Raw genomic sequence first — 24,797 nt, 5'->3', positions numbered from 1 at the left:
GCGGGAAAATCGTGGACGAAGGATCGCAACGCAACGCGCAGGCAGAAAGCATCGGCCATTGAAATTACCGCGAGCGAAGCTCGTAATTCGTGCGTCGTTAGGCTTTAACGAGATCACCGGCGGCGCTTTCTCGACGAAACGATTGCGACAACGCGCGGAACGGCGCAACAATGAAAAACCCTTCGGCGAGGAAAATTCACGGGGAGAATTGGAACGAGAGAAAAATAAAGACGCGTAACGAGCCTTTTCTTCCAACGTCCCGCGCTACTAATTAGCCTATCTTTGGCAACTTGGCGTGTTTGAAACACGTTCGAGCGTGTTCGAACGACGCTCGTAATTTACGGCGGGTGTGTCACAACATTCAGCCATATGCATGAGTTACGAGGTGAAATTAATTCTGCTCTGTAAGAGCTTGCAGGACAGTGGAGAGAAACCTTCGCGAGTCGACAAAATCGAATGTCAGTAGCTACGTAAGATGCGTTTTATGGCGTTCAGAAATTCTTTTCCTTTACGTACTTGCTTGACGCGTAATCCATCATAGACGCTTATAACCAGTTGTCCTTTTCAGCGCTAATTTGCACGTTGATCGAGCTCGTGATTTTAACGAAATCGATCGTGACGTGACCGTAATAGTTTCGAGAAATAGTCCCGTTCCCTTCGACGATAATGCATGGTTGATCTCAGCTAAGTAGCTACTCCTACCTGAACACGGTGGTTTCTGGTCATTGGTATAATCATCGTCTTCGTCATCGTAGGAACTTTATGTCATTTTCAACGCATTAAACGTTTGAACACTTCGCGTGTTAAGTATTCTGTCAGAGACTTCCAGATTCGTAATAGTTATATTCCAATCAGATTCCATAATTATTCTGCTTCAAGACTAAGGAACTTTTATTTATAAAAATTTTCCTTGGTTATATTTTTAAGCACTACAGTGATTTTCAAATAACGATGATCTTCTTTTGCTGCTCGTATCATTTCTGGTAAATAGTTTTCTTCCTACGGAATCTTTTCTTTAATTCTAATTTCGAGGATTAATAAAGGAATATAAAGAAGTCGCAGAGACTAGATACAATTACAATTTTGACCGCTTTCATTGAAATTTGTGAACGATATATAATCGCGGAAGAAATTATCCTTCGCATTGAATCGATCGCGAGTGAACGTCGCTGAGAGGTCGTCGACATGATATCCGATCGAGAACGATCATTATGAATCGAAAAAGACAATCCTGCGAGACGCGGTGTGTCAGTGAGACGGTCATTTAAATACAATGACCTGGAAGTAGTGTAACGAAGAAATTCGTTACGAGGTATCGATCGATGAAATCATTCATTCCTTTCTCGCGACGTTGGTCATAAACTAGCGAAAAGTTGCAGCTTAAATATTTCGTTGTAAATGGCACCGTAAGAAAAATCAGTCAACCAGCCTCGTTACGCGATTTGAAGAGAGTTTCTTTGTTATTCGAGCTTCTTTTACATCTTATATACATTTCTACGCAATCGTGATTGCGTCGCCTTCTTTCTTCCTGTTTTCCTGTTTCCTTTTGCCGATCGTCGATTTCGAGACAAACGATACTTGGAGTCGCGCGTAATCCTGGTTATTCCGATACGACAGCACATTATGTAAAGAGAACTCAATCCCTCATGGGAATATGTTCTTTTATGACGGTGAAGTTTCTACGGAGAATCGTCGATATGAGACATTTTGACGAGGAACATTCGCGAATCTTGCGTAACAGGGTGTCCGAGTATCGAGGATTCTCGTGGACGAAGCGCGGTAACCAGTGGCCATAGACTTTTGAAAATTTGTTTATACGTTGCCAGCTTCGAGTTTCAGATGCTTGCACCACTGACCAATGGAGTTAAGAAAGTATAATTAACACGGAAAACGAGATATAGTGGATTTTAATTTAAATGTAAATTGAAATCTTGATATAGGTAATTTTACCAGGTTGTAAATTTTGGCTGTTATTAGTATTTCTATTATTTCATTTTCTTTATAGCTCCGGTCGTTCGCTCGATCTTTTATATCGCGAAACCGATTAGGTAGTTTAAAAACATTTCTGCTTTCTAAATTGATTTAGTTAAATCAATTTAGTACAGTAGAGAAATTCTTCGTTGCTGTTGCATCTTGATGGATAAACACGTCATTCTGCGTATTAAATAAACAAAGACACGAGACATTTCGTCGAAGTGAACGTCGGAGAAGCATAAGAAAGCAGAGGGTCGATTTCACGAAAGTGAAAAGTGTTCGTAGTCGACATCGAGCGGCATGATATAACGACTTTTTGAAAAGTCATTTGGATGCAGGCCACGGTGCAGCCCGCTTCCGGTTCCTTCGAGAACGGGCCACGCCTCTCGTGGGAATCGACCGGACGAGCAAAAATATTTCGGTATGCCCCCGTTGCAATTTATATCGGTCTCACAATTTCCGGTGTCAGCGAAATCGCCACTTTCCTGCACCAGCCGATGATATTTCACAACGCGGGATGCTGGTTGCTCGATTCCGCGTATTTAACGTCTTGTCCTACTCCCACCGATCGTATGCACGTCATACTCCTATGAGAAAATTTATGCGCAAATAAAGCGTAAACAACAAATTACGGTATGACATGGAAGAAAAGAGGAACTTTGCAAAATTTTACTAAACTTGGAACGTCAAGAATCTTCGCAGCTATGTTACCATAGAGATCCTTCGAATCCTTCATTTTCCTTTTAAATCTCGATCAAGCGATGCTTCTCTGTTTTTTCCCCAATTTAACATCAGACTCTCGGTAGCTCCATTATCTTGCGAGTTATCGCGGATTCGTGCGGTTCCACGCGCAAACCGTGTCGAATAATTTCCAGTCTCTTTTACACGGTAGAATCGAGTCACGAGTGTACTACCGTGGTTCTGCGTTTTAAGGTGATCTTTGACACCGGTGTGGGAAACGCGTGTCATTTGACTAAAGAGGTTATCGGTTTTGCACGATAGGCGACCGCTGTTATTTGCTCGTTGCCTGATAGAGACCTTGACAGGCCCACAATGGGGTATTGAGTGCGCCAACACTTGACCGAGTGCGGTCGAAACAGTTCGTGGCAATTGTTTCCATTATTATCGGAAAATACCGCGATTTTTCTCGTGAACGCTACGATCGATTGCTTAATACTTTCATACGTACGACTGACCGTTTTTTCAACGTAAAGGTGATCAGAACTATCGATGTTTCAGTAATTTGTCAGATTAACCTCTTTATTTGCAAGAGAAGCTAATATTCTTAATTTTATTACTCCTTAATTTCTATATCGAATATCTCTGATTTGATCTACTAAGTATGATATTATTATTTAGTATAAATTATTATGTTCGTTTCATAGAGGAGAAGGTTAGCTATTTAAAAGCATATTAAAAGCGTATTTTAAGAGGAAAATTACTTTTTTCATTGGATCGAATCGGTAGATATTTAAACGAAATTTGTGCCACGAGTGTGACTCGATCCCACAAAACAAAGGATTGATCCGACGCAGCTTGCTTTTGAAACGCGAAAATTAATCGTTGCACCGGCCCCAAGGCCGGGCTATCCATTTCCATGAATTTTAATCGATTTCTACTCAATCAGATCCATAAACTGTAGATCGAGTACACCACAGGGTTATGCAACTTGGACGAATTGGTCAATCGTATAAAGTGCAGTAGAGATCGTATCGTCTGTAATCCTTGAATTTCAATAATCGAAAATGTAATTGCGATTTCGAGGCACGTTTTATAACACATTCTCCATTACACGTGTTTACGTATAAATTATCCGCGATTTTCAAATTGTGCGGTTACTGTTTTCCGTTCGCTTACGTAGACTACAATTCTTTATCCGTTGATCGGTAATTATAGCTGTCGCGATCGTTTTTAAGTGCTTGTAAAGACAGAGTAAGAATCAATGTCCCATTAAGTGCATCCTACGTAACGGCAAGATGGTTATTTCGATGAAATCGTTTAAAATTTAAAATACCTGTCCCACTAAGATTCATCTTGCGTGAATAACAAAGACCAATTACCTCGTTCTGTACGACTCGGCTGTCGTAGTCTGCGAAAAACTGTTGTACTCCTAATCGATTACTCGAGCGATGTTCAAAAATAGAGGAAAAGGAGAAACAACATTTCTATAAGTATACTTCGTGGAAAATAGAAATTAATACGCTCTCCCTCTCAAACATATTTCGACAAGCAACAAAATTCACTATTTGCTGATATTTATTGGGAAAAGCAAATTATTCGATAAATTAATACCTGTTATGCTAATTATGCTACCGATACTTCTCATATAGTACATCTTCCCACAGTGTCGCTATTAATTCTCTGGATAATGTGACATTAAACTAGAAAAAAAAAAAATATAAAAATTGAAAAGGAAAGAAATATTTGCCAATCGTGAAGAATAACTTTCAGAAAGTGACGGTTACATCGAGAAATCTTTTCCCTGAAATATATCGCTTCCTTCTTCTTACTTCTCCTGCTTTTCCTTCCTGCGTCTTTCATTTTGGTTCTCTCTCGGTCGAGAGTAAAGTTACACGGCTTGTAAAACGGAAGTGCAACGCGTAACAAGCCGAGTTTCTTCATGTAACTGCGTGTACGCGACACACGCGCGTTTTTACGCGGCGCAATCGGTTTCGTAACAGCGTCTACAAACGCGAGAGCCGGAGATCGTCCTTCGATTACAGGAAGTCGGGCCTTTGGACGGTTACTCGGCTGATTTTGATCTATCGATCGCCCGGACGCGGCGCCAGCGTCCGTTTTGCGAAAGAAAACTGTTTTTCCGCTCGTGAAACGTTCTATTATCAGATGTTTTTCTTTCGATAAAAAAAAAAAAAAATTAATTATCAGTTGCACAGAATTAAACAGAGAAAATGACTATAATATTGGCAGCATGTGTAGCGAGAGAAAATTAGCCAGTACGGGTCGTTTGACACCAAATTGAACAATCGTCGCGTGAATAATTTAATGAATTTCGTTGAGTGATTCACCAGCTGCGACGAACGAAATTAAATTCCGAAAATAATTCACGAATGCAACGGTAGAGTATTTATGAATTTAGACGAAACGATCGTCGCTAGAAACGGAAAAGTATCTCAGCTGGCTACTTGCGCAATTGAACGTTTTTACAGCGGCCGGTGAACGCGCATTACGCTCCTCCTAAACAGATAATTTCACTGCATCAGTTGCAGATCCTCCCAAGCGATAGAAACGATTTATTACCGCGAGCTGCACGTTCCGACGGTTGTATCGCTTTTAATTGCTCGTTTCTTGAGATTTCTTCATTCGCTACTTAGGGAGAAACGAAAGCAGCTACGCATCGCCGCGTGCCATCGTTTAACCCTTTGTAACCACAGGTTTATTTGATAAGAAAGTAAAACGATACGATTAATCTAGACGTTTCATTTCGTCTTTCTTTGCTTCTTCTTCATGTCCGATCCCTTTACATATTTTCTTCCCAAATTTTGAAATACTTTGTTTATGAACGTTCCAAGTAAGTAAATTTTCAAAAATGACGTCTGTAATTCCCATTTTCTTCGAGTTCTTCCTTCCTTCCAGGTGACTGAATATATTTTCTGATCGAATCGTGAATTTTTGTTAAATCGATGGTCGCATGTGTCGAGTTAAATTCGCTAACGCGGAATTTAGAATCAAGATACAAATACCAAATTGGCAACCGAAGTTGCGCAACTGAACAAAGGTTCCTCTCTCGTTGACCTAGATCACGCAGCCTACCAGAGATTGTCAAGGGACGCGATCGGATCGCTACGAGATCGATATAGTAGATCTCTTCCGATATATTCCATCTCTATGTACGCCCACGTGCATTATATTCTACTCGCTTATACAATATATACGTCAAGAGGTAACTCTATCCAAAGATCTTTCCAAGATTGTCCATTACGTCTCTTCGGCGGACCTTGAAAGTATCGCTCGTTCCTTTCAATCTCAGCCAATAATCCGGGGTTTCCTCATGTTCCTACTCTTATTAGGAATCTCAATCTGTCCGAGGTAACAGACACAGATAACGCCAGGACGAAAGTTCGGTGATCATCCGCGACGAGATGCAAATAAAAGATTTTCGATGAGGATTCCTCGCGTTGGAAAATAAAAGAAATATAATATAATAAAATAAAACAAACTCGACGATACGATAAATTATTACAGTCGAAGCCCGATAACTCGAACCTCTGTAGGTCGAAAATCTCTACAAGACCACAACTTTGCTCATTTTCTTTTGCTCTACCGCGAAGACCTCTGGAAATCGAAATAAAACTGACATTAGCTCGAATTATTTGTCACGCGTTCAGATGCATTATGTTACCTCTGTAACTGGAATTTACAATAGCCAGATCTCTAACAAGTGGAACCTGTATCGTCGTTGCCTTTGCAACTGAAAGTGTGCCTACAGCTATGCCACGTGTCACAAGATGTGAGAAACCGATCGTTAGGATTGTCTCAAGTAACATAAGACGACACAAGTCGTATCTCTACTTCATCGCACTTAGACCACGTGCATATCTTTAACTTATGCATTTATATATATCAAATGATAACATTTTCCGAGAAGGTGAAAATAATTGTACCTTCGTACAAAACTTCTTTATGTCGAATACTTTTCGAGTAAAAATTTCACATACAATCGAAACCTCTAGGACTTGAAAATTTTGATTCTTCCATTAAAGTTCGAGTTAGCGAGCTTCGTCTGTGTACAATATCCTCCCATAATTGCCGATTTTGTAATTTTTTTTGTACGGTTAAACGCTTAGGAACTGATGTATCGTGGGTTTCTTGTAAATCCTGAATAATTTATGATCAATGGACTCAGACTATTTATGTGTTTTTTTGGCATGTCATCCATCACAATTTTCGCGATAGCTCAAGAAATTGGTTTGTTCCGTGTTTCAAGGTGTTTGAACGCATAATTGATCAGCGATTACAAACTAGAAAAAGAAGAGCGTATCTCGTTATTATCTCCTTTCCATCTTTTTCTATTATTAATTATTACATCGTGCAATTTTTATCAATTTTTATAATCGAACATTCGTGTATCTGGATAATGAAAGTGAGCAATTTATAAAAGATGGAATTGATCAGTTTAATGGAAGCAGAAGATATCATTCGTTATTAGCGAAGCGACAGAATCAAATAATTTAAACGTGCAAACATGTTATTTCAATTTTATACGTGTTTCATGCAGATATTTTGCGATATAAAAAGAGAAGAACAACGTTCCTATAGGTCAGACTAAATATCAAAATGTTTTATTTGATTACGCTGACGATAGCTTCGAAGGAGGAAGCAGTTGATTTGCTGAAATAAAATTTCACAAATTCTCAAGTTCCTCCAATCCAAGGTTGATTGATTTAGATTGATTGAATCAGAATTTTCATTCTGTGACAAAGCATCGCGAGAAATGTCACAAACGAGCATATATTAAGCCAAGGTCTAGCAGATCGTCCAGATACTAATTCTGCCATTTTTTCTGAAATTTTTATTTCTCTAATTTAGATTCTCTGACGTCTTTTTACGATCATCTTAAAATCATAAGGAAACTTGATTAGTTTCAAGAAGCAAAAACTCGAAGATAGAATTCTTGAGAGATTCGATGATTCCAGTTTACAGCTTATTAGGTGCCTGTTAATTTTTCTTGCATTAGAACGACGTTTTATTTGCAATCTTTTTTTACAATCAATTTATTATATTTACTGGCGTTTTTGTAACGTATCTGTTATGTTTTACTATATTTCTATACGTTCTTTTCTACGTGTCTGCGTCATCCTCCTCTGTCACAAAAGAAACGATAGAACTTTCTTGTTTACGTAATACTTAACGTTTCTCGATTATGTGGAATTCACGCAACTCTTACATGTTATTTCGTCGTTTGCCTTTTAATCAAGTAAATAAACTAGTCGTTCAACTTAGTCGACATTTTATTCAGGGTTAATGCGTCGTTCAGAGCTTATGGCACAAAGAGTTCCAGCATTTCTGTACAAGCGTAATCTTGCTGCAATGCACGAGAAATTGGAGAACTAACTAATGTTACAGTGGACTACTTGATTTTTCGATTCTGATATAAGTTTTTCGCAATCGTTCGTCACGTAACCGATCGATGACACGGTTTTGTAAAAGTATAGCGTGTACTTTCGATCGTCCCATAAGACACTGTTCTATCCGCTTATCAACGCTATTAACGTTAGCCTCGACTAAATGATATAATATGTATTCATCAAGCAAGGACTTATTACAAAAGGAACACCAGATATCTCTTTTCTGTACAATCTAACACGCGTGTTTCGTTATCGTTAAATAATCTCAGGGAATGGAAGTATTTTGTAATATTTATTAAATATATATGTCATGAATGAAAGACTGTAGTTATTTCGACTAACACGTCTGAACTATTTTTAAAGCGAAATCGCAGAAGGAACAGGCCAGTCGAGTATCCATGCGAATATGTAAATAGGAAACTCGGCGTTAGCCTTGAATTTTAATCAGGTCAAAAAATCAGAACCCTTACGACAAAAAATTTGTCGGATGTCCCAAACCAATCCTCGTGTTCGCCGTCTGGCTTAACAGACAAAATTGGAATTCCTGATTTCATAGTCCGTTGACATTTATGAAAAATTATGGAAATCAAATTAGTTTCGGATGTCGATAACCAGCACGTTTTATTTAAAAGCGAGGAACACGTTCTTTACGCCTGTGGTACCTTGGAATATGTTAATCGCAGAATCTTACACAGAGTCCCATCTTTTTATCGATTTTATTTTATTCTTATTCATCGTTCGAGAGATTCCTTCCTTTCGCGATCTTTCGTTAGAAATATCCAAGAAGGTGAACTAGGTGGTTCCAATTTTTTTAAATATTCCTCTTACTTTCTCGAGAAGCGTGAATTTTAAACCGAACTTGTTATTAAATCGGCGTATAAATATACGAAAGTGCCCTCTTTCGAAATTCTGTCGAGAGAAAAATCCATGTTCTTACAGCTGTAAAATACAAAAATCTATGTTCTATCAGGTGGAACAAAGATCAAACGCGTTTCAAGTTACTACCGGGTTAGAGAAATATGTAATTTTGTATTGGACGACGGAGGATGTTGAGGAACGCAGACGATGTCTTTGTATCATCACGAGATAGATGGTAATGCGTAAAAGTCTTAGACCACCTACGCTGATTTTATGCTAGGTCACGAATATTGAAACACCTACTCGTTGCATGCTTGTTGGAAAGAAATAATAATATAATTAAAATATTGCATTACTTCGAATCGTATTTGTATGTGCAAAAGTTAAAAGATGAAAACTTTGTATAAAGGAGAAGATTTCCATTTCTATAATGGAACGATATATAGAATGAATTTTAAAAACGAAAGATAACGATACTTGTTAAAAAAAGATGAATATAGGAAAGAATCAGAAACTTCGCATATCGTAGTCTAATAACACGAAGTAACATGTACAACAACATTTCTAAAAGTAGAACATTTCTATGATAAATGATCGACAATTTTTGCACGATGTTGCGAATGTAGTGAAAACTACTTGCTATATATCTTCTCCATTCTCGAGCATTCCTTCCATAAAATGATCCAGCGATGATGGCCAGGGCATATGGCAGATGAAAAGGGAAAGTATGCTGTGTTTCGTAAAGCGGAACTTTTTCTATCGGTTAGTTAATCGTTATACTTCGACCTTATGGACTTTCTATGAACGAGGTAGTGTTAAAACTAACACGATTAGTCGGATCCTCACGAAATCGTTCAAACATCTTCTGTGCTATGTTCCTTTGTCAATCTTGTTAGTCCGAGTTACGTTACGCGTTCATGTTTTATGACGGTTTAACGCGGCCTTTGGCTGTCAAAGTGGCGCTCCTGCACTTCGTTTCGCTCTTTTTCTTTTCCACCTGCTTTCTTTTTTTCTGTCTTTTCCGCGCGGCCGTCCAATCAGACGTAAAACTGTTTCGCTAACGTTACTCGCGAGCAGGTACAAGAAGAAACGGACAGCGGTTACGTTCAATCTATTTATCATGTCGTTGAGAAAGTCGTTCGCTTTGTTGAGAATATTCTGGCAAACGGAGACGTTAAGTTCGCCTTTTACAACAGGCTATCGTTGTTTTTTTCTCGTTACCTAATACTCGCGCAACTGGTGCCGAATGTCTCAATATTGAATTTTGGTTCAACCCTTTATGGACTTGCGGTGCTTTGTAGTACCACCTGCACTAATATACTTCCTGCACTAATATACTACCAAACGTGCTTACAGGTAGATTACAACTTACAAGTACTATTCGACGACATGCGCTATCCGCTATATTACTTGGTTTTACTTAAAAAAAATCGTCGTTTCGCTTAAAACGATTCAAGTAATTAATATTAATATTATATTCGACGTTCTTGTCTCATAAACTCATGGTTAATATTCCATCAAAATACTCACCCCAAGATCCTGCCAGCTTCCGGGCTTCTGTAGAAATCGCATCTGTGCAGAGGTCTCCTGGGATCGTCTACGTTCCTCTGTCCAGCCGCTTCGCATAATGCTCGATAGAGTTGAAACTGAAGGACCCCTGCCACAAAGTTCCTGCGAAACATAAGAGAAAATGAACTTAACGTACGTGGTGCAATCTCCTTGTGACAAATTTCATATTTAAATGCGCATCAGCGTATCGACACCGATCGACTGAGAAAAATTTCTCAGAGAACTTTCGCCAACAACAAATCCACGGTACGGCGGAGACGAATCAAAAATTATCAAATAGATATTCAGAAGTAAGTAAGAATTGAGAGGTGATCGTGAGCAGATTAATTGACGAAGCGTTTAACGACCTCAACTGTGGCGACTTTTTGCGAACCACGAAGAAACCGTGACGTCTCCTTCAAGGTCAATGTCAACAAGGTCGATTTGCCGCTTAGGATTCCTTTCAACGATTCCGCGAAAGGTCGTGCTTGTTCTTTCTCGGATAGATCTTCTCTCGGAGAAGTAACGCGATGAAAGTGAAAAAGAAGGAAGATGGAAAGAACACAGAGGGAGAGAGAGAAAAAGAAAGAGACACGTTTCACAGAGACTCTTCATCGACGACGACCTTTACGTAATAAACGCGGGGACTATCCTTCGCGGATCGTTGTTACGCTCTTGTTCGTCTACTTTCCATCGAAAAGAGGCTGCCTCGTGGCCTCTCGGAGGAAATTATTACGACCGCGATCGCGAAAGTAAGGAATGTCGCCAGGCCGATCCTCGATTGGAGCGTCGATAGTTTCATAACGATCCGTAATTACGCTGTGGTTGTTTTATGACCGAGATTTTTGGTTTCACTTTCGCGCGACGAATTCTTACTTTCGTCAGTGCGCACGTTAAATGCTTTTTTTCGTCGATAACCTACTTGCTTTTTTTCGTAGAAACGAGCTTTTGTAGAAATGAGTTGAAAGCGAGCCCGTCGCAAGTTAAACTGTTCAAAACCTGTACGCTTTTTGTTTTTATACAAGCACATAGTTAACGTTGAAATTTTCAAAGAACATTTCATAAGAAAATGTATTTCTCACCGATGTAATCACGCGACATATTGTAACGTTTTAAATCACTGTCCGCCTCCGTTCGTCTCTCGTGATTATACATGCGAGCGGCAGTACCAATCTGAATAATCAGGTAACAAGGATAACAGGGAGTCGATGGCAAAGGATGATGCTAATCTTGAATTCTACAAGGTATAGCGAGCGAGATATCGATTTTTCAGCGAATCACGAAGGTTAGGCCATATCTTCGAAGTCCAAGGTTTCTCCGAAAGTTTCTTTCGCCTAAATTTCATCCTTGATCGTCGTTTTGTTAGTGAAAGAGACAAAAAAAAAAAAAAAAAAAAAAAAGGAAAGAAACCCAAGGTGGCTATTACGATTGATATCATCGAACGTAACTAAGAGAGGTGAAATTGGACGGGATAAAAAAGTCTGTCGGACGGTTACGCAGCAGCGAGAATACGCGTATTCTGGCGAATTTTTATCCGTTAATCTTTGAGCTTCTGCCCACGTGCTTGGTTCAAGATAGAAATCGACGATAGGCCGTAAAGATCGAAGCTCCATCTCGAGGCGAGGAAAACGACGGTAATTGAATTCAAGGAGAAGCCTTCGTTGTGAGTGGCAGGGCTAGTGATTTACAAGCGACAGTTCGTTTCGATCATTTTAGTCAAATCGATCCAAAGACCGGCAGAAACGTCGATCTCCGATATTTCCATCTAACGTTAGATAATAATTCGAATGCTGTCAAATGGATTTGACTTTCAAATCCTGCTCCTCGTAGATTCCTCTCAAGATTTTATTTTTCTAGCGGTCGAACGGCGAAATGAAATCTCGCCTTAACTCATATTCTTATTAATATAACACCTCGATTTAACGCGCGTGATTTATTATAAATAAAGCCAATTCTCGATCGTTTATATACTGCCCACATTTCGACCATCAATTTCCCTTCGATCGAATGTAAATCGTGCGCACGGTAATCGCGAGAATCTCGCCATGTACAGTCGTTACGTAACGATCCAACGATCTCGCGAGTGGTCAGCATCGATTGTATATTATACATTCCTAACGACCATCGTGCGAGTAGGCGTTGTGTGTGTGTGTGTATGTTACAAAATATTTGGTGAGAAGAGAATTTGCAAATTTTAATAGCAATGCGAGACATTTTATAAGATATAACACGTGTATATTCGTAGTTTAAAGATTAAAACGTTTCAAGGATTCGATTTCTTGTCTTCGTGTCCGATCTTACGTAGAAATGTATTCCTATCGATCAATCGTATGTATATAAAATTGCGAATACTATGGAGAGTTAATTATCTCATGAAATATCGTATCAAGTACCTTACAGTGTATCAAGGTATATAGCTTTTAACTGAGAAATCCTACGTAGAACTTTTATTTTTTCAAGACGTACACGTTCGGTACGCAACTAAACGTTTGCATGGAAATTGTCGGTAAATTTCAGCTATCCGAACGTCGCTCGTCGGCTCCTATTATCGCAATTAATAAGAGTTGTTCGGGGCATATGAATTAAAGGAGGAAACAAAATTGAAACATCGTTAATTACGAGAATAAAAGTAAAAAATGAATCACGTTATTTCTTACTTTCTTCCTCTTCTATAGAAAAAATGCTAGAAGCGGTTTCAGATTTTTAATCGGTAGCAGCAGAAAACGGAACCGGGGACAAACTATGAAAAGAGAGGGAAATCGTGACGTAGGACCGCGTGTCTCATGAAAGAGAGCAATGGTTGCACCCACGAGATTGGCGGCGGATAAATCCTTACGGGTGAGCACCTACGGCTTGGTGCACACGTAACCGTCGAGGTTACCGTCGAGAGAGGAAGGACGAAAACGGAACGGTAAAACAGGGAGAAAGGGAAGAGGAGTTGGAACGTGTTGCACCGATTCGATTATCGTCTACCGGCGACGATTATGTCCGGTTGGAAAAAAGAGGATAATATTCGTCGAATTGGGCCAGTTGCGCAAATTTCATGTACCGCAATAGTATCGAGTTCTATGTAGAGACTTAAGAAATAGTATTGAAACGTCGATCGAAATAGAAAGAACCCTTTGTGTTCGATACTTCGTCGATTAATTGCGTTCTATGGAGATTACAAATGAGGTTGAGGTTTAGAATAAGAGAAGAAATATATAGGAGATGCGACTATTAAAGAGAGATATTTTCGACGCGTCAACAGGTTGGTATGCGAATTACGCACAGTCGGAAGTTGGGGCGAAACTACGGAGAAAGGAACGAGCGCGGATGCAACGTGACAGAGAGATTTTTGTATACGAGACATTTAACACGTTACGTCAGATGCACGAGTATTACGTTCCAAAATTTTCCCCTTATGTTTCTCTTTCGAATATAAATGTCGCTAATAAAGCAATTAGGATTTCACAGGCGAGACGAAACGTATAAATCGGGAACTAATTTTCTTTTTTTATGCAAAATATTATTGCGACTAAAATATTGTTACGAGACAAGGTTGAACGGAGGAAGAATTTAGCGCAAGAATTTCGATTCATCGAGGATACCAGGACGATCCAATGGAGACAGAATAGAAATAATATGAATAAAGTAATGAAGATATTACTACCTTTGAAAACTACAACATAGAATTGTAGGTAAAGGATCAATTCTGTTAATACAAATATGTATTCCCATGATCGAGAATCGTATTAAAAACGAAAGTAGAAAAAATTAGCTTTTTGTTCTAAAGCAGCACGATGTCAGGATCGATATCAGAAATCCACCGATCTACTTCTGTTCAAACTCACCAAGAATAAAGTAATTACGATATCGGAGAAATTCAGCTGTCACGTAATTCACATATAATAGATCGGTCTTAAAGCGCTTAAACAGCAGCCTGTCCTAACCTGTCCAACCAACAATTCAAACTCACCGGGAATTCCGCGAATCTCCATCTTCGAAAAAAAATCTAATAATAAATGTCACAGCTACATCAGGTATCTAGCACTGGAAACGACTCATACGCATATCGGGGTACCGATGTCGGGTATCCGCATAATAGTGGAATCCACGGTGGTCAACAGTGGGGATGCCCCGGACGACGAAGAAAACGAAACTGTTGCCTAAGGAGAGGGACGTTTCGGAGTGGCGTGGGGAGGTGACTCGTGTGTCTCCCAAAGGGGAGTGGTAGCCGATCGTGGTCGTTCTACGCGAACAAAGAGGTGTAACGAGGGGGGTACGGTGTGTTGGGCCCGGGTGGCGAAGGCGAAAGTATGCCGTGTATATAAGGCGACGAACCAACGGCAATCAGCATCCAGTTCACTTCTGGACGCACCTGGAATATCTCGAGAGCAAAAATGAGAATCCTGGTACGTGAGTGACACGACGAAGGGGAACGATTGTCGGCCCCTGTCCGAGAAACCGGCGACCGGAACAACGGGGTCGAGTAGTGACCAGAAAGATACGTTTACGCGTTCACGTCGCGCAGTGAATGATTTCTATCTCGAGCTGGTTCTGTAGTTTCCGTATCGGGACGTTGCTTTCCAGCAAATTGATTGTAACTTATTTGTACTTCCAAGAACCGTAACGTCGATTCGTAGATTCGCGCACAGTGATCTCGTTGCGATAGAATCCGATCCAGCTTCTGGGGATTCCCTGAAAATCCCAGTAATCGCGACTCAGCCGGTGTCTTTTGGTCTAGAAACTCGAAATCGTTCGTACGATCCGTTTACAACCGGTCTCTCGAATCGCTTTCGTTTTCATAGCCGGTCTAGTCGACTATGTGATCCGGCCTTCGACCAAATACTAACGTTCCGATGTGGTTTTCTAGGTTTACACGACAGCGATCGCCCTGTTGGTTTCGTCCACGTGGGCCGAGGAGAAGACGTCTGAGAAAGCAGAAGCTTCGGTGGAAGACAATTCTACGAAAAAACAAGAGAAACGCGGCCTGTTGGGTCTCGGTTACGGTTACAGCTACGACGGTGGTTATGACATCGGATCTGGTGGACACAGTGGTCTGGAATTAAGCGGCAGCGGCTATGGCGGTGGCTATGGTGGCTACGATGGTGGACACGAACACATCAAGACCGTGACTGTTGTTAAGAACGTAGCTGTTCCATATCCCGTGGAGAAACACGTGCCTTACCCCGTGGAGAAACCCTACCCAGTCCCTGTGAAAGTTCCAGTACCGCAACCATACCCGGTGGAAAAGCCTTATCCAGTCAAGGTCCTCGTCAAGGTTCCAGTACACGTACCACAACCGTACCCCGTGGAAAAGAAGGTTCCATATCCGGTTCACGTACCCGTCGATCGCCCATACCCCGTCAAAGTTTTGGTTCCACAGCCTTACCCCGTGGAGAAACACGTACCATATCCGGTAAAGGTACCAGTGCCACAACCGTATCCAGTTGAGAAACCAGTCCCAGTGCCGGTCAAAGTTCCAGTCCATGTACCAGCCCCTTATCCAGTGGAAAAATTGGTTCCGGTGAAGGTTCCTGTTGATCGTCCGATCCACGTGCCAGTACTCAAACCCTACCCCGTGCACGTTGACAGGCCAGTACCCTATCCAGTGGAAAAACCAGTGCCAGTCGCAGTCAAAGTACCAGTCGACAGACCGTATCCAGTCCCGGTAGAGAAGCCAGTCGCTGTCCCGGTAAAGGTACCGGTACCACAGCCCTATCCAGTCGAGAAGCCAGTACCTTACCCCGTGGATCGGCCGGTGCCGGTGGAAGTTAAGGTTCCAGTAGACAGACCGTATCCAGTTCACATCGAGAAACCGGTGCCCTACCCGGTTGAGAAACCTGTTCCGTACCCAGTTAAAGTACCAGTAGCAGTTTCGGTACATGACGTTGGTTACAGCAGCGAGTGGGCGGGTGGCCACGGTTATCATTAACTTCGTTCCAGTCGCGTTTGTTCCAGCTTGATTACCATTCGAGCGATCTTTCGGATGGTAATCACGTGCCGGCGACATCGAGCAATCGACGAGCAGCTTTAGGAAAATAGAGGAGAGAAAAGAAGAAATGAAATTGACGAGAGTCGGAAGGGAACGGTACTCGATGGCACGCGTCTATTCACGTATTTCTTCTTGTACCTGGATCGCGACAGGGGTGAGCCGCGAGTCTAACGAACACATCGCGCCGCTCCAGAGACCGGTTCCTCCGAGGTCGATCGTAACAAACCCCGCAAACATGGCGACACAAGTCATGGATACGAAGAAATCGAGAGATTCATAGTTGGAGCCCGTCTTTGGCGATCTTCGACCAACAGCTCGCTTATCTCACCTTCTTTTTTTTTTCTACCGAAATAGCAGAATACATGTATTTTTGTACGAATTATAAATATTAATAACCTAAATAATATCGAACGGTGTGTTGTTTCACGCTCGATACGACCTTCCCTCGGATTCCTTCGACCGACGCGACGTCACGACTAGTTTAACAATTTCCACTTTCGTTTTCCGCGTGCTCGATTCACCGACGTCTCTCGCCGTTCCTATTCATTAACTATTCTACAACGATATTTATCATCGACGATCTCAAAAACAATTTCACGTTCTCTGTCGATCGATAGTCCTCGAATCGTCGATATTATTACAAGGCTGTGGGAGAATCCGTGTCACGATCGGATGCTCGCTTTCCACGTGCTTCGATCGAAGGGACAGAGTTTGCGAATTCGCGAGTTTCACTTTCTATTTGAAACTTTCTTCCAATAGTCCGACCGACCATGCGTGCAGGTGCACGGAGGATTCGCGTGCTCTATCGACGACACGCTAAACTGGATGGCAGAGCCACGACCCACTTCTCTCGCTGCCAACACGGGCCTGCCAAATCGATGCTCTTGATCGCCCCTTACCGTCAACGTGTCCTCGTAATTTGCACCGATATACAGCTCGTTGTTCTTTGACCCATATCCACTTTCCACGGAATTACCGGAATACTCGGGAAAAGATTCGTGAAAAGGCGATCTTATCGATTTTCGCCTTTCTTTCGTCTTATATCGAACGTATTATTTTTCCCTCTTTTTATTAGCAATTCCCAGTGGCTCTGAATTTTCGAGCGAGCCTGACAATTTCTGCGCGTATGTCAGTCTTGAACAATACCGCCAAAGGGAAAGCGATTATTGACAAGGCGTACAAGTTCGATGGAAGCACCGGAAACTTTAGCAACGATTCAACAGTAACCTTTAATTATCTTCGTTGCGCGTTCGTTAAGCAACCCCGATGGATTCTTCGGCTATATACGATTTCAATGTACGCGTGCCTTGTGCGAACTCCTCGAAAAAGCAGCAGCATTATTTTAATTAAAGAAACTCGCGCACGTGACTCTCTGTTCGTTGGAATCGTTAATTGATGTCGCGTCGTTAGCTCGGGCCTGAAGTAGCCGAGTATGTCGACGGATCACGCCCACGACTTATTTCATTCTCCCACGTTGACGTTTGCAATTCAGTAGCAAGCAGAAAAATAAATAAGCAAGAGAGAAAATTTAAACGAACAAACCGAAAGTGGAAATGAACAAAAAAGAAAAAAAAAACGTAAAAAAACGTATCGAGAATATAAATAAAGAAATATTTTCTCCTTGCAAGGTCACGGTAAACGAAAGTCGAATTTCCATGTTCAATTTTTTCGTGTAACGATATTCATGATATACAATGAGTTTGACTTTTGCGCTTCGACCCACTTCGACCGTGCCCAAGCAGTCACTTGACTCACGAATCACACGCTTCGTGCTCGTCCATCGAACAAGCCGGCAACTCTTATGCAATCGAACCGCACGCGACTTCCACCGAGGCTGAAAGTGAGAGAGGCCTCCCCTTCGTACGAAAGATAGTCATGGGAGAGAAACTCACCGCTTCGTGTCCGACCGGAACAGTCCTAATCTCCTTTCGCGACTTTTGACAGGGCAAAGAGCGTTTCTACTTGCATCTAGGTCTTTGTACCTTGGTTCCTGTGGTGTTCTCTTTCATTTCTTTTTTTAATTAGTGAAATTTTGGACAACTGGCATGTGCGTAACTTTTTCATTTTATTCCTTCCTTTATTTTATTATCATAAGTATATATCGATATAAATTTATACGTTAATTTTTTCTGATATTTCTAATTAGTGATTTCTTATTACGAACTAAATTTTCATTCCTGCAACGCTACTTGCGCATAGCTCGGTAGTTTCTTCAACTTTTATTCGTAGCGAGCGTCGGTAAAGAAGCCGTACGAATTTTACAATGATCGGTATATTCACTTTTGCGTGTTGGGAATTTGAGTAGTTAAAGAAAAAAGTTAAATTCGAGACTGAATCGCTAAATGAAAATAATATCCTGTTTTAAGTTCGCAGAGACAATCGAATCATTATATAAGAAAATTAAAATTAAGCAACTGTGGGAAACAATATCGACTGCAGTTACAGCACTTCATTCGAAATGATACTACCAGCGACACTACCGAATATTCGATAAATCGTATAATGACTAGATTTCAATTCGAGATAAATGGCGCTGTGACCGGAAATTTAAATTGAAATCTTTCTAAATCGCTGATCGTAATAGAACTTTAAAAGAGTGGAACGCCCGATAAATCGTCTTTAGCGCGGCACACAATTGCTATAAATAATAGTTCGTTAGTATACACCGTGTACGCATCAAAAGCGAAGACGGCCAATTATGCTAATGACGCGCTCTATGTAACGAAGCTGGATTCTTTTAATTAATCGAGATGGTTTTTCTCCATCAAGAGGTCTCGTTTGTAATCGGTCGCGTGACTCCGCCTCGTTATTCAATGGCTTATCCATTAAATAATCGTAATTAATACAATAAGGCCGATTTTACATATCGTTAGAGGGACTTCAATTTAATTATAGACATCGTAATGATTTCAATAATTAATCAATTACAAGATACCCAAATTCGCAAATGCGCTGCATGAATGGAGTTTTCTCATGCTTAATAATTTTGATGGTAATGACCATTAAGGATAAAAAGAAAGTTATTTGCATATTGACTCCAGAATTTAGTTCTAGTAGTGTGCACTTTAAAAATTCAGATATCTGAAAGTGAAATTTTTATTTCTTAATTTCGATCGATTTCTTAATGACTTCTTCTTACAATTTTAACCTGTAATGCTCACGAGAGTATTCTAATATTTTGGCCTTTTTCACGAATATGTTATGCGTGTACGCAAAGAAGTGACGTAACGATGCAAAAATACGAATAAAAATTTCCTGGACACTAAAAAGTAATATAAAAATAAACAATTACGAAACGAACGCGTTCGAAACATTTTGATAACGATTTGCAGATTTCTCGAAATATTTTAAAACAGTTCCTCCATAATGCCCATATATGTATGTCTAAAAATTCTTTGAAACGTGTTTCGTGTCCGTATGAAAGAAGAAAACTATACTCTCTGCTGAGCGATACCAGTTGTCAGTAACAACGTGCATGGAAAAAATTTGCATGGTGTATTAAGCATGACAGAAACGCTACCAAAAAGCAGAAAAGGATCAGAATTCATTCACGGTCCCGTGATTATCGCGTGTACGCCGAGAAATTCCCATAAAACGGTCTCAGTTAACGCGATTCCATATTTTCTCCGCGGCCAATGTTCCCCTTTTTCGATTACGTGTATCTTTGCGAAGAACTGTCCACCATTTGCTCGATTATGGCCACAACCGCGGCACAGTTTCCATCGACATAGTCCATGACCGTGAATGTCTTGCACGGTTTGTCGCTTACATCTTTCCGGTTGGTATCCGGAAGGCCATAAATGTTAGAACTTGATTCGTTTAATTTCTCTGCTTACATATGCTGGATCTGACATTTGTTAGCAGTCAGTATCTTCTATTAGCGTTACAGAATAATAGGATATTTGGAAAATTTTAGCACCGCGTGTAAAACAAATTTCAATCTGTTTAGATTATTCGAGATAAAGTCGTGTATATGTAATCTCTGCAATTTTATTATTTCTATTATTTAGAATTATTGTTTCTTGAAATTACGATCTCAGTTTCAATTTTCCACCCTTTATTATCTTTAACTCGATATCTTCTGTTAGAAACGAAGAACCTGAAAAAATATGCTAAATTTATTAAGCACCGGTTTTGACTAGAAATCCCAAGCATATCACCCGAAGACTGCGAAAGTCAGGCGATCTTTCGCTTTCGTTCCGTGCGTGACTCGTATCGAGATCGGTTGCGGCCAGCATTCTCGATGGAATGCATTTCAAGGTCGTCGCAACAGGGAAAAACGTTGTCGCAAAAGGCGTGAAAACACCGACTGAACTTGACTGAAACTCGTTCACCAACATTCAGTGTCGCTCCATTTCTAGATGTTTGATTCTGTTCATTCTAGTTAAACAAGAGTTAGGTTCTTCGAATCGATAGCGCCTGACCGGGACGTTATCTGGACGAGTTTCACTCTCGACAAAAGACGCGAAAGCGAAGGCGCGTCCCCTCTTGGTGAATCCATCAACTTGTGCACACGCTCTGGATGGAGGAACGACTATATAAAAGATAGTAAATCGACAGAACTGATTTACTTCTGTCCAGTTTGGAACGTGCATCGCAAATTCTTCAAAATCCAGTAGAACCACGTAATTTACCTAGTAATTGTCTAGTTTGTAATTTTCTAGTTAGAATTTTCAATCCTACAGACACCAGGATCTTAATCTATACGATGGATTACATGGTACGTTCTGAAACAAGAGAGGAACGAGAAGAATGTCCAAATTTGCATCCAAGTGTCTGAATATCGTGTGATCATGTTAAAAAGTGAATTTCGAGAATGCTATAAATTTTGTAAAAAATTCATCTGTTCCACTTGTAGAGAAATACGGCAATCTTGTTGATATTCGCCGTGGCAACATCGTCTGGTCATCGTATTAATCGGAAACAAGTTTCGATTTCTGACAAATGTTATCAAACTATGAGTATACGGCCACGAGAGTACTTTAAACAAGAACGAAACTTTCCTGTTGCTGAAGAGAAAACGAGCGGTGCTTTGGAGAGGACAGATCGGAGACCAAGATCTACAAAGTCGATAGAAGAAACGTGTACGTAAATTTATCAGTTATAATATCTTCTTATAGTAAGCGCTTTGTAAGAAGTCCATTTTCATTAAAATAAAAACCTATAGCCGTGAGACTGCAAATTTTTCTTTTCCTCGTCTAGTATTTTTGCACAACACATTTTTTTTTATATAATATACCGATCGTTATACTATTTATATTTACACCAACGGTACATAAATGTTAATTAAACGAAATCGTTACAGACGATTCCTACAATGGGCCCTTGGAAGATCAGCAAGCAGAAGCGCAAAATCTCGAAGAAGTGGTAGTCAACAGCAACGATCTCTACATCCCAGAATCCAACGATATACCAGCCGGAGTACCCCGAGAGGGTCAAGTTCTAGGCCGTCACGTGCACGAGGACGTGCACAAGATGGTAACCGTGATAAAAAAAGTTGCAGTGCCCTATCCAGTCGAAAAAACGATACGATATCCCATCGTCAAGAACATACCGTACCCCATCAAAGTACCTGTACCACAACCTTACCCAGTCGTAAAGAAAATACCATACCCGGTAGAAGTCTTCGTCAAAGTTCCACTGAAGATACCTAAACCGGTACCAGTGATCAAAGAAGTACCTTATCCGGTCCAAGTACCAGTCAATCGTCCGGTACCTTTCAAGGTTTATATACCTGACCCCTTTCCAGTAGAGAAGAAAGTTCAGTATGAAGTTAAGGTACCAATACCCGAACCAATTCCTATCGAACGAAAAATTCCAGTAGCAATAAAAGTACCGGTACACGTGCCTCAACCGTATCCTATCGAAAAAGTGGTGCATTATCCTGTAAAAATCGAGGTGGAACAACCGATACCGATACCGGTATCTAAACCATATCCTGTGCTAGTTTCCAAGCCTGTCCCTTATCCCGTTGATAAACCAGTACCTGTACCTGTGACAGTTAAGGTACCAAGACCTGTACCTGTAACTGTTGATAAACCTATCCCTGTCAAAGTGAAGATTCCGGTACCAGCACCATATCCTGTGGAAAAGGAGGTACCTTATACCGTGGAAAAACCGGTGCCTGTGCTGGTGAAGGTACCAATCCATAGACCTATACCTGTCCACGTGACGAAACCTGTGCCTTACTCTGTTGAGAAGCCTGTTCCCTATGCTGTTAAAGTACCCGTTTCTGTACCAGTAGAAGAGGAAAAGGATGTGGACGAGGTTAAATATCACGATTGAAAGCGATGAACGTGAATAGCATGGTGAACGTTAGAGTAATCTTGTTTAGTTAGGGCGTCTCCTAGTGCGAAATTTGGAGTCAATGGTAATTGTTGAGTGGCTCTCTCCGTTTCTTTTTGTGTGTACAAATACCGTAAGTGGAATCGAAGAGTTATTTAGAGCTATTTAGAGTTACTAGAGTTATTTAGAAGTTAGATTGTGGATTTTTATTCATTTGTAGGAAATGTAAACGTATATTATATGTAAAAATATATAAAATATCTAAAGTATAGGCTCTTAAAGTGAGAGAAGGAGGGTCAGAAGGAAATTAATTTCTGTTTAGGTTCTCTATCTTCAATTTGTGGCCACAAGGATATGAAATTGTACAAATATTTGCAGTTTAACCAGTATTAACCAATTTCAAAGGAATTTCAGGAGAATTGGTTTTATTAAAAAGAATTCAAAGGTAGCGAATTTCAAAATTTCTATATCATTGATTATTAAACTTGAACTGCAACCTACATTCCCTGGAATCCATTTTCTGGTTCTGCATTTGCATATCGACAGAATAGTTTCTGCCGTAGTACATGCGCATTGATGCCATTAGTAATTATCGCTCTTTAAATAATTTCTATTTATGTAAAAGAAATATCGATATTACGATTCTTAGTTAATTTATTTCTATAAGTTTCCAATAAGATACCGTTCGAATATAAATTTGCAAACATATAAGGGCCGAAAACAACATTGGAATAATTTAGATAAAAGATACGATATATTTTTTACATAAATGCAACGAAATCCAAGATATCGATTTCCTTCCGGTCACGTTTGCCTTCGTTCCGATTAACTGCATTGATGTTCCTTGTTGATTCGTATGGAACTTCCACGACATAACTTCCGACCATGATCGAGACTTTCCTCGTAACTAATAGTAACGTCAGTAATACTCGACAGAAAATTACACAATTCTAACATGATTAAAATAAACGTAATAGTCGACCAAAGAATAATCGTAATCTCTTCTATTTACTCGAAAAATATTTCTCAAATTTCATTCCCAGAATGAAGCTTCGAAATTATGTGATTTTTATTTAAGAAAATTTAGTATCGCTATACGTACCGTAACATGATAATTGTAATCGTAATACGCTCATCTCAATTTCAGTAATTGAATTCGGGAACAACAGAATCAAGTTTCGTGACTTTCGTCGAAACTTTCTACGTTTCCTGTTTAGCTATGAATCTGTTTGATTGGAAAATTTTTCAACGTAAGACACGCAAAGTTGCGAACCAGAGAATATATTTAATCTGATTGTCGAGCCAGAGGAAGAAAGCGGCGCGATTTAAAATGGCAAGACTGCCACGAAGAACTTTTATACCGGTTTTCGTTTCACTTGTTCCAGACACGAGAAACTCAATGGCTCGTGTGATCGATGAAGATCTACGGTAAGAAAGAAACCTAAGGATGCGAGAAGGCTGACTGAGCGTACAAATGCAATATTACGAAAGGGACGACTAGTAACAAAAGATAGATTACTATAGTTGCAATTTTTGTTTGTAGCGAGTTCCGTGATAGAAATTCTGGAACGTTCGCTCCAGAGAATAGAAAAACGTGGCTTCGTAGTAGTTCAGGGTTCGCGTAGTTTTACGATTGCTTATAGAAAGTGGTCATTCGCTTTCATCCGACGAACGCAAATAGCGTTGCCTTCCTAGCGAGCTTTTCATCAGATTAATGAACTAGAACCTTTGTGTTGGTGCATCATAAATAGATTTTCATGGTTTTTGAAGTTGTGTAAATTTGTTATTTTCCTTCCACTTTTAATTTTTTTTAGTTTAGGATACGATTAGGTGACGGAAAGTTTAAATCGTTTTAGATAACGTCATTGAATAATTTAGTGACATGGGAAATAACTATTTCTGATACGTTACACAAAGAAATATATCGAATGATTGGAAGATTCCTGGTATTTTTTAACCGATCAAATGTCCAATTTTTAACGATTTATAGCTGCTGCAATGAATTCTAAAGAAATATATGTTTTATACACGCGTATATATTGAAAAATCATATCATATATGTAAAAGAA

The 24,797-nt window shown here is 40.1% G+C and overlaps 3 protein-coding genes across 8 annotated transcripts in view; 2 read left to right on the top strand and 1 right to left on the bottom strand.

Annotated features, from left to right (window-relative positions):
* LOC100643830 (angiotensin-converting enzyme) overlaps positions 1–24,797 on the bottom strand; it is a 56,547-nt gene that overhangs the window by 6,440 nt on the left and 25,310 nt on the right. For all 4 annotated transcript variants that reach the window (XM_048412833.1, XM_048412831.1, XM_048412834.1 and 1 more), the window contains exon 11: positions 10,449–10,589. In XM_048412833.1, the coding sequence (XP_048268790.1) occupies positions 10,449–10,589 (141 nt within the window). The remainder of the gene's footprint in view (positions 1–10,448; positions 10,590–24,797) is intronic.
* On the top strand, positions 14,705–16,847 carry LOC100643957 (proline-rich protein 4). Its single transcript, XM_020866892.2, has 2 exons — positions 14,705–14,860; positions 15,322–16,847. The coding sequence occupies exons 1-2, from the start codon at positions 14,849–14,851 to the stop codon at positions 16,381–16,383; spliced, it is 1,074 nt and encodes a 357-aa protein (XP_020722551.1). The 5' UTR covers positions 14,705–14,848; the 3' UTR covers positions 16,384–16,847.
* Positions 18,159–23,546, top strand: LOC110119926 (tetra-peptide repeat homeobox protein 1-like). 3 transcript variants are annotated; one of them, XM_048412835.1, is made up of 4 exons: positions 18,159–18,490; positions 20,828–21,163; positions 21,302–21,527; positions 21,749–23,546. In XM_048412835.1, the coding sequence occupies exons 2-4, from the start codon at positions 21,152–21,154 to the stop codon at positions 22,726–22,728; spliced, it is 1,218 nt and encodes a 405-aa protein (XP_048268792.1). In that variant the 5' UTR covers positions 18,159–18,490; positions 20,828–21,151; the 3' UTR covers positions 22,729–23,546. The 3 variants fall into 3 exon arrangements, with proteins under 3 accessions (XP_048268792.1, XP_048268793.1, XP_020722550.2); XM_048412836.1 differs by lacking the exon at positions 18,159–18,490 and having other exon boundaries at positions 20,528–21,080; XM_020866891.2 differs by lacking the exon at positions 18,159–18,490 and having other exon boundaries at positions 20,528–21,163.

The sequence above is a fragment of the Bombus terrestris genome, chromosome 15 (genome assembly GCF_910591885.1).
Source record: "Bombus terrestris chromosome 15, iyBomTerr1.2, whole genome shotgun sequence".
Classification (NCBI taxonomy): Eukaryota; Metazoa; Arthropoda; class Insecta; order Hymenoptera; family Apidae; genus Bombus; species Bombus terrestris.
The sequence above is the reverse complement of the archived record's forward strand: the minus strand, read 5'-3'. Positions and strand labels throughout refer to the sequence as shown.

Bases quoted from the DNA above. Each gene is read 5' to 3' on its own strand.
- LOC110119926 (XM_048412835.1), top strand. The intron at 21,528-21,748 runs GTACGTAAATTT...AAATCGTTACAG, and splicing joins AAAGTCGATAGAAGAAACGT to ACGATTCCTACAATGGGCCC.